Raw genomic sequence first — 12,704 nt, forward strand, 5'->3', positions numbered from 1 at the left:
GGCTCTTTGGCTCACATCACCCCTGCGAAAAGCAAGTCTGAGATAAGAGGCCCGAATCATTTCTCAGCATCCTTACAAGACTAGCCGCAGGGGGTTAAGAGCCTTGAGATGTAAAACAGCTTCTCAGATTTTATTTCCAAGCTGATTTCAGTGTGTTGTAGTGGTACGTGAATGCCCCAAGGTAGACTACCTGCAGGAGGGTTCAAGTATCAGTCCGTGGGGGCGCACAGCTCTGGCAAAGGCTTGCCAACTTAATTAAGGGCTTATCCACACTCACCTCCCGCTCTTTCCAGGCACAGGTCTGTGCTTAAAAGCTTCATGTCCAAGTGTGGGGTGTTGGGGTTTTGTTGCCCCTGAGCTTCTCCTGCGATAACCTGCACTTCGGGCTCTCAATTGGGGCAAGCATCAATTTGGGTTTTCTGGGGATTGTCCCATTGAGCTTTAAAGAGCAGGTTTTCACAGGGACGGCTCCAGAGCCAAAGAAAAAAAGGAGTTTTAAAGCAAGGACTATGGCCTGGAAAGATTGGAGGAAAGGTAAGTGTGAATAAGCCCACCCTCGAAGCTGCCGTTGTTGCCAAAACTTTGCTGCTCTTGGAATGGACTTGGGAATCGGTCCAAGAGACTTCTCAGGGTATATTTTTTAAAATAACGTTTTTTAAAAAGGTTTTTCAATTCCGTTACAAATCCCAGGGAATGTTCCAAGAGATAATGTGCTATAAGTCATTCCAAGGCATTAGCGTGAACATAGAAACTAATAATCTTTAAAAAGTCAGAGAAAGCAGCTTGAGACCCCCTCCGAAGTTGTTTTTTTCCTGAATAAACAAAGGCATTAACATTCATCTAACCTCTCTCTTTGAACTCTTTCCCTTCCAGCTGGCTGGCATGGGAACTTTGTAACTTGGTACCACTGCCTGAACTTGCTTTCTTCCTCCTCCCTCCCAGTCTTTTTCCTTTTGTGCCGTACCTTTTATGTCAATAAGTCCGAGTGCAAGGAGTGGGCTTATCCACACTTACCATTCCTCCACACTTTCAAGGTGTGGAAAACTCCATGTCCAAGTGCCCCCCCTTTTTTTCCTTCTTGGAAACACAATTGGAGCAAGTGTCAACCCATGGTAAACCTGAATTGACGTTTGCTGCGATTCAGCTTTAAAGAGCAGGTTTTGGGGGACAGTTCAGACAGAGAGATTTAAAGCACGGACATGTGCCTTCAAAAAGAGGGGCCAAAGGTAAGGGTGGATAAGTGCCAGCTTGCCTTCTTGATATTTGTAAGCCTCTCTGCAAGCTTTCTCTTGTCTGAAAAGTGAAATTTGCAAACGTATGCAGAAATTGGAGGAAGGCTGGGGAAATTAGAAACAGAGAAAATGAAATGAACAGGTTTGGCCATACTGAACAAGGGGTATGCCCTGAGTTTTCTGAGGACCAGCCAAGAAGTTCTGGGGAAAGAGTGTGTGTGTGTGTGTGTGTGTGTGTGTGTGTGTGAGAGAGAGAGAGAGAGAGAGAGAGAGAATTGAGCTTCCTTTGCTTCAGAGCTCTTTCCATCAAGATTTAAAAAATACTCCCAACTGAGTGATGGGGGGGGGATGAGAACATGGTTTCTGGTAGAATATTCCTCTCCAACCAGTCCTTTGGCTTATTAATATTCTACAGCCTTTTAAATGTGTCTGTGGGAAGGGAGGGGTATTATTTTGCTGTTTTGTTTTAATGATTTACTTTTATTTTTATCTTGTATTTTCTTCTGCGAACTGCCCTGAAATCTTAAGATGAAGGGTAGCATAATAAATAATAATACAGTGGTACCTCAGGTTACAGGCGCTTCAGATTACAGACTCCGTTAACCCAGAAATAGTACCTCAGGTTAAGAACTTTACCTGAGGATGAGAACAGAAATCGTGCGGTGGCGGCGCAGCGGCAGTGGGAGGCCCCATTAGTTAAAGTGGTACCTCAGGTTAAGAACAGTTTCAGGTTAAGAACAGACCTCCAGGACTAATTAAGTTCTTAACCCAAGGTACCACTGTAATAACAATAATAATGTCTCCACAGTCAAAAGCAGCAATGCTTCTGAATGTCAGTTGCTGAAAACCACGGGAGGGGAGAGGGCTGTTGTGCTCGGGAATCTGGCTGGATCTTCTTTGATTGACTGATTGACTGATTGTCTTTATTTCCCACCTTTTCCTCCAAGGAACTGAAGGTGGTGTACATGGTTCTCCTCCCCATTTTATCCTCACAACAACCCTGTGAGGTAGGTTCAGCTGAGAGAAGGCACTGACTGGCCCAATGGTCAAGCAGGGAGCTTCATGGCCGAGTGGGGATTCGAACCCTGGTCTCCCAGGTTCCAACACGCTAACCACAATAGCTCTTAAGGGAAAAAAACCAAAGTTATTCTTGGAACACAAAATGAATAACCTGCCAGGGCAGTGGCAAAAAAAGACAGGGGAAGAAAGCGTGTACCGAAAGCCCCCCACCCCCAGCCTGGCATGCCTCTGATGTCCAACAAGGTGGTGTGATTTAGGAAGAGAAGAGATCCCTGCCTGCCTGCCTGCCTGGTGGGTCTCAAAGTCAGCTCCTTTGTTTCAGAATTCACAAGCAGCTGGAGGAAGACAAGCAGGGGTCAAAAAAGGAAAAAGAATTCCTTTCCTTGTGGAGCTGGAAGGGGAAGAGAATGTTAAAGTAAACACCTCCCTGCAAGAGGGGAGAGAAAAAGAATTAGCCCTGAGAAATCCATTTAACTCCTAAAGAGCTCTCCTGGGAAGTCTGGCTGCTCCAAAGCAAAGGCTTCCCTGGCAGCCAGGAAGACACCCACCAGACTTCCCTGCAGGAAAAAAATGGTGATGAACTGTCCATACAGGGAGGGCAGGAGCCTGTACCACTGACAGGAGGGGCCCTATGGTGGTCTCCGCATTCATAGCAGCCTCTAGAAAGGTTGGAGGCCCTTGGTAGTGCCTCTCCTCCAGCCCCCTCGGCAAACCAGGCCGATGAACCAGATGAGGGTGATGGGAGTGACAGTTCAAGACATCTGGAGGGTTCTGAGGAATGCTGCAACAGATTTCAATTTCAGCTGGGCAAGAGAGAGGCCAGGTCCACCCACGGAAGTCAGCAAAGGCTTCCCAGATCAGCAGGAACCTCCCGAATGCCAGATGCTGCCATTTCCAAAGTAACTCGAGAGGAGTGCTTTGCTCAGAACTTCGCAGAGCAGATTTGCAGAACAGAAGCGGCAAGAAGCATGGCTGGCGGGGGCAGGCAAAGCCCTTGAAGATGGAGGCTATGAAGCAATAGCCAGTTTATTTACATGCTGCGTTTCCCAGAAATCTGTAGTGCGTGCTCAAAGCAGTTAACAGAAAAGAGACAAACCCAGTTCCTGAAATGACAAAGTCCTCGTTCGCAGGCCATTTTAAACTACAGAGAAACTGAACTATGGTTTTAATTTGAACCGTGGTGATGCACATGGCAGCAATTGTGGGCATGTGGCTTCTCCCTCCCTCCTGGCGCTAACACGCTGTGGTGAGCCAAGCCATAGTTTGTTCTTGACTTAGTGCTAGTGCACTCTGCATGTTCATGGATAAACCACAGTTGAACTATACAGTGGTACCTCTGGTTGCGAACAGGATCCATTCCAGAGGCCCGTTCGCAACGTGAAAAGAGCGCAACCTGCAGCAGCATGTCTGCGCATGTGCGAGTTGCGATTCGCCGCTTCTGCACATGAATGTGACGTGATTTTGCACTTCTGCGCATGTGCGAGCGGCGAAACCTGGAAGTAACCCTTTCTGGTACTTCCGGGTTGCCGCGGGACGCAACCTGAAATAACGTAACATGAAGCGGATGTAACATGAGGTATGACTGTAGCTTAAAATGGCATGGAAGCAAGGCCAAAGAGCCTCATGGCACCTTAAAGTCTGACAAATCATAGAATTGTAGTGTTAGAAGGGACCCCAAGGGTCATCTAGTCCAACCCCGGCAATGCAGGAATCACAACTGAAGAGTCCCTGGCTGGTGGCCACCCAATTTCTGTTTAAAACCCTCCAGTGAAGGAGAGGCCAACACCTTCTGAGGGAGTCTGGTACACCGTCAAACAGCTCTCAACATCAGAAGGTTCTGCCTAATATTGAGTTGGAATCTCCTTCCTTGTAACTTGAAGCCCTTGGTTTGGTTCCTCCACACTGGAGCAGCAGAAAACAAGCTTGCTCAATCTTCCGTGCGACAGCCCTTCAGATATTCATAGATGGCTATCACATCCCCTCTCAGTCACATCTCCTTCAGCCTAAACATACCTAACTCCCTCCCCCGTTTCTCATAAGGCTTGGTTTCTAGACCCTTGATCATCTTGGTCACTGTGATTTCTGCACTGCAGGGGGTCAGACTAGATGACCGTGTGGGTCCCTTTCAACTCGGCAATTCTGTGAGAGCACAAATACCATACTGCTACCTACATGAGTTTGGGGGTCAGTTTCAATCAGCTCTTTGTTAGCAGTGAAATAACCTTCCACTCCAGCTTGAGCTGGGAGGGGCTGTTTAAACACAAGCCAGGGATGAGCAGATTCCAGGACATGGAATCACCGAGGGCTGAAAATATGTTTATGACCTCGGCAGCCTCACAGCTGCAGTCGGAAAGTGAAGTCTCAACGAGTGCTGCTTTCCCTGATGCCAAAAAGCAGAGCTTTAGGAAGCTGCACCTGTTGAATTTCTGCTTCACGTATCTTAATTAAGTCTGCCCAACTCTGCAGCAGTGAGTCCACAACAGTGGCAGACTGGACCCAAAACTCCCAGGTTCAAAGCCCAGCACTTGAACCCTCTGCAAGTACCTGAATCCACACTGGCTCCTCCGTGGGGCCTGGAGACGTGAGGTTCTCCCAGTTCCCAGTTCTCTCGTAGGTGAAGGTGGTCCCGGCCACCTTGTAATCGCCGTTCCATTGGATGGTCCAGCCGCCATTCAGGAAGTACTTCTCTGGATCTTCGCTTCTCAAGGCCAGGAAATTCTCTGCTTCTGCCACCTCCTCGATTTGGATCTCTCGTGCACCAGCTGGGATGAGCCCAACATCAACGTAGCCTGTTCAGGGGGATCAAACTCCTCATCAGTTGCAGGTTAACAGGACAAAAAGTAATCCTTTCTGTAAAGTGGAGTCAAAGTCCCCTTTTCTGAATGTCACCAGAGTAGTCCCTTCTTGAATGCTCACACCCTTTCCCAGAATGCCTGTCATTCTACTGTCAAAGGAAATGGCCACTGGGAGACCCAGCGCATGACTTTACTAAGGAATATTTTTTGATGGAGAGGGAAAAGAAGGAGGGATGTTTCTGAACACAGCACATGAATGGGACAGAGGAAATGCTCCAACATTTGCCAAAGGAAAGCATGTGATGTGAACACAACACTCATTGGTGGGTAATGGAAAAACCTCAAAGAAGCGAGGGACCTCTGTGAGGTCTAGCCTCCTCCACAGAACATTTTGGAATGTTGCACTTCAAAGCTCCCCCGCTGCCTCAATCCATATTATTTGTACCTCTAGCTTCTACCAAGTGCACCTTTATATCCTTGTCACAGTGCATCTAATTCCACAAACGCCATGTTATCTGGAACTTCTCAAAGATGGAGGGGGACTGAGGAGGGAAATGAGCAAGCTGGGTCCAAGAACGGCCCCATTCAACCCTTCCCACCAACACCCCTCCATCAGTGATGTTGGTAGGTGTTATGTATTCAGTGGTCTGGACTAAGGATTCTGAGCCCCTGTGTTCTGATTCGATACATGATATCCAATCGCAGAACATTTCAGGATTTGGGCCTCTGCCATTGGCCCTTAAACTCTGAGTCATGATTTGCAGCTTGGAAGTTTTGACAGCCAATCACGTTGGGAGTGGGAGTGGCCAGGCCTTCAGAAATAAGCAATTGCTTTGCCCCTGTTGTCTAGTTCTGTTAGTACAATAAAGGTTCTTGCTGTTATGATATAGTATAGGAACTGAACCTATACTTCAGTAGGCATCCATTTATGTTCTGATCCATGTTCATTCATTGCAGGCAGTCCCATTTCCATTTCTATCCTCTGACATCCCACCTTATTCCCAACCGGGCCCCCAAATCTGGCGGAAACATCCTCACCCAGCCCATCGCTCTCCTCAAAGGTCTTCTTGACGGTCTCGCAGGTTGACCCGTCTCCACGGCACACGCCGCATCGATCCTCCACGGCGTAGGAGTCAATCTCATAGTCACAACCGACATTCTGAAAGGCATCAGGGAAGGGCAATGGGTTAGCCTTGCCCCCAGCACCTCCAGAGCAACTGAGGGGAACTGTAGTCCAAAAACCTAGGGGGTGCTTGGGTGGGGTCGATTGGATCTTCACACTGGCTGACTTCTGAGGCAAAAATCCAGGCTTGCTCTCCGGAAGTCCAGGGCAGAAGCTCAAGGGCACATGCATTTATTACACAGCCACTGGAATTGCAATGTGCAGGATATACATGTATAAAGAGATCATAAGTAAATACATAAATTCTAATAGGCTGCAGGGAGGAGGAAAGACAGATAAGCAGCCACTTCAGACTAGGCTCATGCACTGCCCCAACTCCTGGGGAGACCCTCCCCACCCCCAATTTCGTCACTTCCTGTTCCTCTCTGAGAAGCCAGAAGTGGCAAAGTATGGATTGCTCCACATCCCCTTTCACCTGTCATTACTTGGAGGGTTGTGAATCCTTCTCTGGCTCACCAGCCTCTCTGATCACTTAATCCGCTGGAGTCAGAGGCAGGCTATTTTAAAACTCTCCAGGGGGACCTTCCTTTATCAGGGAGAGAAGCTGCCAGGCTAGGTTTGGCAGGGGAACTCTGAATTTGTTCCTTTCCTCCGGAAACCTTAGGCATCGTCAGGGTTTGCAAGAAATTCCACGCTTACTGTTTCCATGGTCTCTTTCCACACACAGGGACCCTGCCTACCCGGGCAGTTTTGGCCACAATACAGAATGTAAAGTGGCTGGGTTCTAGATTGCACCAGTGTTCGAAACTCCCATTGTTCCAGGCGCATTTTGCGACAGGGAATTTCATTAGGGCGAGCTGTTTCTGAGCTATGGGTGCAGTACTGCGCCTAAGATTTCAGATTAAAACAGCAAAGTGGAAGGAAAGGAGGACTTTTTCTGCCTCCCCATTTCCAGCTCCTCTCTGGAGAAGGGATTCTCGTAAGAATATTAGGGGGTTGGGCAAGGGAAGGACTAGACCATGTGAAAAATGAACATCATATTTGAGCTGCAATTTATTCATTTTCAGCTTTGTATTCTTGTTATAAAAAAGGCGTGCCTAGACATTCCGTTGTTGCACCCATAACCTAGGTTTAAGGTGCCATTTAGCTCCTGGCTTTCCTATCTCACTGGATTGCACCACCACCTTGGATTGCAGGGCTGTGTCTTTGAAGGCTCTCTCAGCTGACTCACCATGCCCTGCATGTAGAATGTTAGCACAGCACACTTCAATATGCTAGATTACTACATGCAGGGATCTTCTTACAGGGCGAGGGCTAGTCTCTAAACTCTCTCTCACTCTCCTCCATCCAGGGAGTCACACTTCCCCAAACCTCTCCTACCTTACAGATCCCATTAATGCACATGTCTCGGCTCGAGTTTCCTTCGTGACACGGGGTCCCGTCAATGACAGCGTCGCGGAGCTTTTCTGCAAAGTACTCGTTCTCCGGGCGACAGTGAAGTTCGCAAGGGTTAACTGCAGATGTCAGAGAGAAAAGTCCAGACACTTGACTGCCTCTCCTCTCCTCTCCTGAAGCCGTGTGGCCCAGGAACAGCTTGCCAGCATTAGGTATTCAATACATGAGGTGTTACACATTGCTGGTCCCATGCAGAGATGCGGCAGGCACCCTCACTTTTGATTTTGAAGGGTTTTTTTATTCTGACCAGCCTGTGCAGCTGTTTAAAATGGCCATTGATTAGCTAGTCAGCTTAGTGAATGTTTTGCAGTGCTTCTCATTTTAAAATATGTTAATATTGCTGTACACTGCCCTGATATCTTACAAAAGGGTCATATATAAATAATACTTCTATAAATAAACAAACATTTATCTGAGCTAAGGCAGGCGCTGACTCTGATGAGATCATGGCACTTCCTTGAGACTTTCTTCTCCACACAAGCATTTGCTGGCTGCTTAAGTTTTTAGCTTGGTGCCTGTGTGTGCATAGCTACAGTATGGATTTCTATTTATTACATTCCATATCCCACTTTTTTCCTCTAAGGAGATCAAGGTTGCGTCCATGGTTCTCTCCCTCCTTATTTAATATCCACAACAACCCTGTGAGGTAGGTTAGGCTGAGAGGCAGTGATTGGCCCTAAGGTCACCCAGTCAGTTTCTTGGCCGAGTGGGGATTTAAACCCAAGTCTCTCAGGTCCTAGCCACCCCCACCCCCACCCTCTCTCTCTCACACACACACACAACCATGAATATAATCTTACTGAGATTATAAACAGATTAATGTATGTGTGTGTGTGTTTTGTCTTCTTTGAACTGCTCTGCTATTGCCCAGAGGAACAACAGTGTAGTGCAGTGGTTAGAGTGCTGAAACAGGAATTGGGAGACCAGGGTTCAAATCCCCTGGCTGGGTGACCTTGGGCTGGCAACTTCCTCTCTGCCTAACCTACCTCACAGAATTGTTGTGGGGATTGAAGGGGGGGGCAACTGTGTAGTCCACCTTGAACTCCTTGGAAGAAAAGTGGAATAGAAATGAAGCGAATAAGTAAACAAATAAATGTTTTAAATAACCGCAGGAGTAATTGTATGAATTCAGCAGCGGTCTGAGTCCTGGACTGGGGCCTAGGAGACCAGGATTCGTAACTGCCATGAATCTAACTGGTGGCCTTGGACCAGTTGCTACCCCCCTCAGCCTAGACTACCTGCCAGGGTCGTTGTGCAAGTAAAATGCAGAAAACCATGTATTCCACATTTTGGAGGAAAGGTGGAATACTAATACATGCATACATGAATAAATACATCTTTGTTGTTTTGCTGGAGAGAGAGAGAGAGGTGGACTCACTGTTATTAGGGAGTGGGGTCCATTTGTACAGCTTCCCCTTGTAGGCTCTGCTGTTGAAGCGGCTGCATTGGAGTTGGCGGAAAGAGGGTCCGTCGGAGGGGCAGGGCTTGGTGTTGCAAACCCTGAAGCGCTTCCTCTCCCCCAGGCAATACTTCCCACCGTACTTTGGCCTGAGGTTGGGACAGAAAGACCGACGCACACCCACATTAGGAAGAACTATCTGACCATAACAGCTGTTTGACGGCGGAACAGAAGACCTTGGAAAGCGGGGGGCTCTCCTTCATTGGAGGGTCTTAAGCACAGGTTGGATGGCCAAGGAGAAAGGGACCCACATTTCTCCTTCTCTCATGATGCTAGAACTCGTGGACATCCAAGGAAGCTGAATGCTGGAAGATTCGGGCCAGATAAAACAAAAGTCCTTCACGCAGCACACAAAATGGACGCAGCTAGGGGGCAGGGGAGGCAGCTGCCCCCCCATCAAGTAAATAAATAAAAATACTTAACTGAAAGTAGAAATAATCAGAATACAGTGGTACCTCGGGTTACCTACGCTTCAGGTTACATTCGCTTCAGGTTACAGACTCCGCTAACCCAGAAATATGACCTTGGGTTAAGAACTTTGCTTCAGGATGAGAACAGAAATCGTGCTCCGGTGGCATGGCAGCAGCAGGAGGCCCCATTAGCTAAAGTGGTGCTTCAGGTTAAGAACAGTTTCAGGTTAAGAACGGACCTCTGGAACGAATTAAGTACTTAACCCAAGGTACCACTGTATCTGAAACTGAAATGCTCGCTGAGGTCATTTGGACAATGTTGTGGCACATGAAAGGTACTCCCTGACGTTAATTTTTAAATTTAACTTGCTAGTTTTCAAACGACTGAAGATTTCGACAGTTTTTTTCTGAGCACTTGGGCTCTAAAGAAGGTAAATTAAAACAGCAGTTGCTGAGACATTTCATTCTAAATCTGCTAGACAGAGACAGACGGAGGATGAGGACAGGTGGGTGTTCTGCCCACCCCCCGGCCCAGGCAACATAAATCCTGGCTAGACCCATGGTGCATCGTTAACCTATGGAACTCTCTCCCACTGGAGGCAGTGATGGCCACCAATTTGGATGGCTTTCAAAGAGCATTAGACAAATTCATAGACAGGATGCTGGACTAGAAGAGTCACTGGCCTGATCCAGCCAATGCTCTTCTCATGTTCTCATATGCCCCTCATGCCTGCCCCCACTGCAAGCAGAACGGTTGGTCACTTACGTGGGGCTGTTGCACTGCCGCTCTGCGTTCTGCACGCCCGCCCCGCAGGTCCGAGAACAGGCTGCCCAAGAACTCCAGGCCGCCCAGCCTCCGTTGATGGACTCGGGGCGGTATCCCATGTGGACACATTCCCCATTGAAGCACCACTGTGGAGGAAGGGAAGGAGGAGGAGGACATCAGATAAGGCTGGCCTGTACATCCAGGCTCAGGCAAGGCCTTCTTCCAACCTGGCACCATCCAGATGTTTTGGACTACATCTCCAAACTCTAACAACTGTAGCAGAATTTCAATACCTTAGCAATCATATAAATAGACGTGTGTGTGTGTGTGTGTGTGTGTGTGTGTCTATGAGAAAGATTCTGGGCTTCATGTTTGGGGAGTTATTTTAGAAACCCCACAGGCAATATCTGAAAATGCAAGCCTGAAGCAGGCAGTTTGATCATTTTCCCTCGAACGGTCTTCCTAATTAAGTACAACGTTTTATCTGCAAACCAGCAGAGCATGACTCACAAATTCTCTTTAACTCGTGACAGCTTTAAAAGAGGGGAAATTATGTCCTAAAAGCCTCACGACCAGAACAAATGGCATGATCCGAACCTAGAAGCTAATAGTAGAATAAAACCATTATCGTAGCCTAGAGAGCACTTTTTATGAGGTGACTCATAAACCAAATTAATAAAATAGATGTAATAAACATTATGTCCAAATGAAAGGTTGTAGAGCAGTGAGTGAGCTCTCAAGTTTGCAAAAGTCTTCATGAGGCTGGAAGCTTTCTTTAAAATAAAAAGAAGAAGAAGAGGGGGTTGCGGAAAAAAGGATTTTGTAAAAGCAGCCTCTCAGCCTGCAGTTTCGGATAGTTTTAAGGCAGAATTGGGAGAGGGCTCTGACAGATTTAATGAAGGCAGCCTGTGGCTGGTGTGTGAACATCTCAGGTTGCACCCAAAGCCAGTGGGAGGAAGAAACTTGAGATGCTCTCCTTTAAAAAAATAAAAACAATAAAGCCAAGAGTAATTTGGGTTCCATTGCAGTGGAAAGAAAGGAAAGAGTGGCTGTCTGTATATACTGAGCAAGAGTGCATTTTATAGAGCCAAGTAGAAGCCAAATCCGGCAGTGGGAACACAAAAAGCTCCCTTAAACCAGGTCTGACCACGCATCTATCTAGCTCAGTATTGTCTGCACTGAGGGCTTATTCACACACACCTTTTGCCCTGTACTTTTCAGGCACAGCTCTGCACTTTAAAGTTCCATATCAGAGTGCTCTGTTTGTTTTTACGCCCTGGAGGTTTCCCCATGAAAACCTGCCCTTTAAAGCAGAAATGGCGAGGCGCTTCGGCACAGAGCTTTAAAGTAGCACGGACCATGCCTGGAAAGCGTGGAGGAAAGTAAAATCTCCTTAAGTTGCAATAACAGAGGTAGCCTGTGCTCACTACCCAGTGAGCTTCATGGCTGAGTGAGGATTTGAACCCAGCTCCTAGTCCAGAGGAGCATGCGTTTGCAGGGGAATTACCTTGCCTTCGTCGCATTTGGTGCCATCGACCGCTGCATCCAGCTTGGAGTGACATGTGTTCCCCACGGAGCACCACAGCGTGCTGCAGACACTCTGTAAGACGAGAAGGCAAAAAAAAAAAAAGAGGTGAGGAGTTTTTTCTCCTTATGGGTGGAATGAGCCCCACACTGCCCTACAGAAGAGAAAAGGGGAGAAGCTCCCACTTATTCCTTTCTCATCTCCAAATCCAGGCAGTGCAGTTTCCCTGCCAATGTGGCCCCCAACACTCTGGATTCTTTTTGACAGTCTTGTGTGAACCAAAGACCAATTTGAAAGGAGCACACTAAGAAAGGCACTGAAATTGGCATTCTTTACAAACCACCATCAATGTATAGATGGTGCTTGATAAAGTAAAGGCAGGCGAAAATGGACAGGTCCCCGCTCCAAGGACTTTACAATCTAACCCAGCCTTCCCCAATCGGGTGCCCTCTAGATGTTTTGGATTACAACTTCCATCAGCCCCAACACAGCGTGACTGAGACCGATGGGAACTGTAGTCCAAAAAAGTTTGGAGGGTGCAAGGTTGGCCTAAACTTTCATGGTGTGGGAGACTAGAAAGGGAAAGGTAAGCATACAGCAGAAAGTGGGGGAAGAGGAATGGAGGAAATGCTTGTGTGGTGTAGTGGTTAGAGCACCAGACTCGGACCTGGGAGGCCAGGATTTGAATCCCCCACTGGGTTATGGAGCTCACTGGGTGGCCTTGGAAAGTGGTGAGCTCTCCTTCATTGGCAGTTTTTATACAGAGGTCAGATGGCCATCTGCCAAGGATTCTTTAGCTCTGATTCCTGCACTGCAGAGGGTTGGACTAGATGTCCTTTGGGGGTCCCTTCCATCTTTATGGTTGTGTGATTCTATGGTCACAGTACTGGCTCTACCAGAGGTGAAAATGCAGGAGCTG

The 12,704-nt window shown here is 47.6% G+C and overlaps 1 protein-coding gene across 2 annotated transcripts in view; it reads right to left on the reverse strand.

Annotated features, from left to right (window-relative positions):
* ADAMTS7 (ADAM metallopeptidase with thrombospondin type 1 motif 7) overlaps window positions 1-12,704 on the reverse strand; it is a 65,783-nt gene that overhangs the window by 38,410 nt on the left and 14,669 nt on the right. For both annotated transcript variants that reach the window (XM_083474969.1, XM_083474968.1), the window contains exons 10-15: window positions 11,768-11,860; window positions 10,261-10,406; window positions 9,004-9,173; window positions 7,551-7,684; window positions 6,086-6,206; window positions 4,797-5,041 (exon numbers count right to left, since the gene is read on the reverse strand). In XM_083474969.1, the coding sequence (XP_083331095.1) occupies window positions 4,797-5,041; window positions 6,086-6,206; window positions 7,551-7,684; window positions 9,004-9,173; window positions 10,261-10,406; window positions 11,768-11,860 (909 nt within the window). The remainder of the gene's footprint in view (window positions 1-4,796; window positions 5,042-6,085; window positions 6,207-7,550; window positions 7,685-9,003; window positions 9,174-10,260; window positions 10,407-11,767; window positions 11,861-12,704) is intronic.

Source organism: Podarcis liolepis, assembly GCF_965112155.1.
Source record: "Podarcis liolepis genome assembly, chromosome: 14".
Lineage (NCBI taxonomy): Eukaryota > Metazoa > Chordata > Lepidosauria > Squamata > Lacertidae > Podarcis > Podarcis liolepis.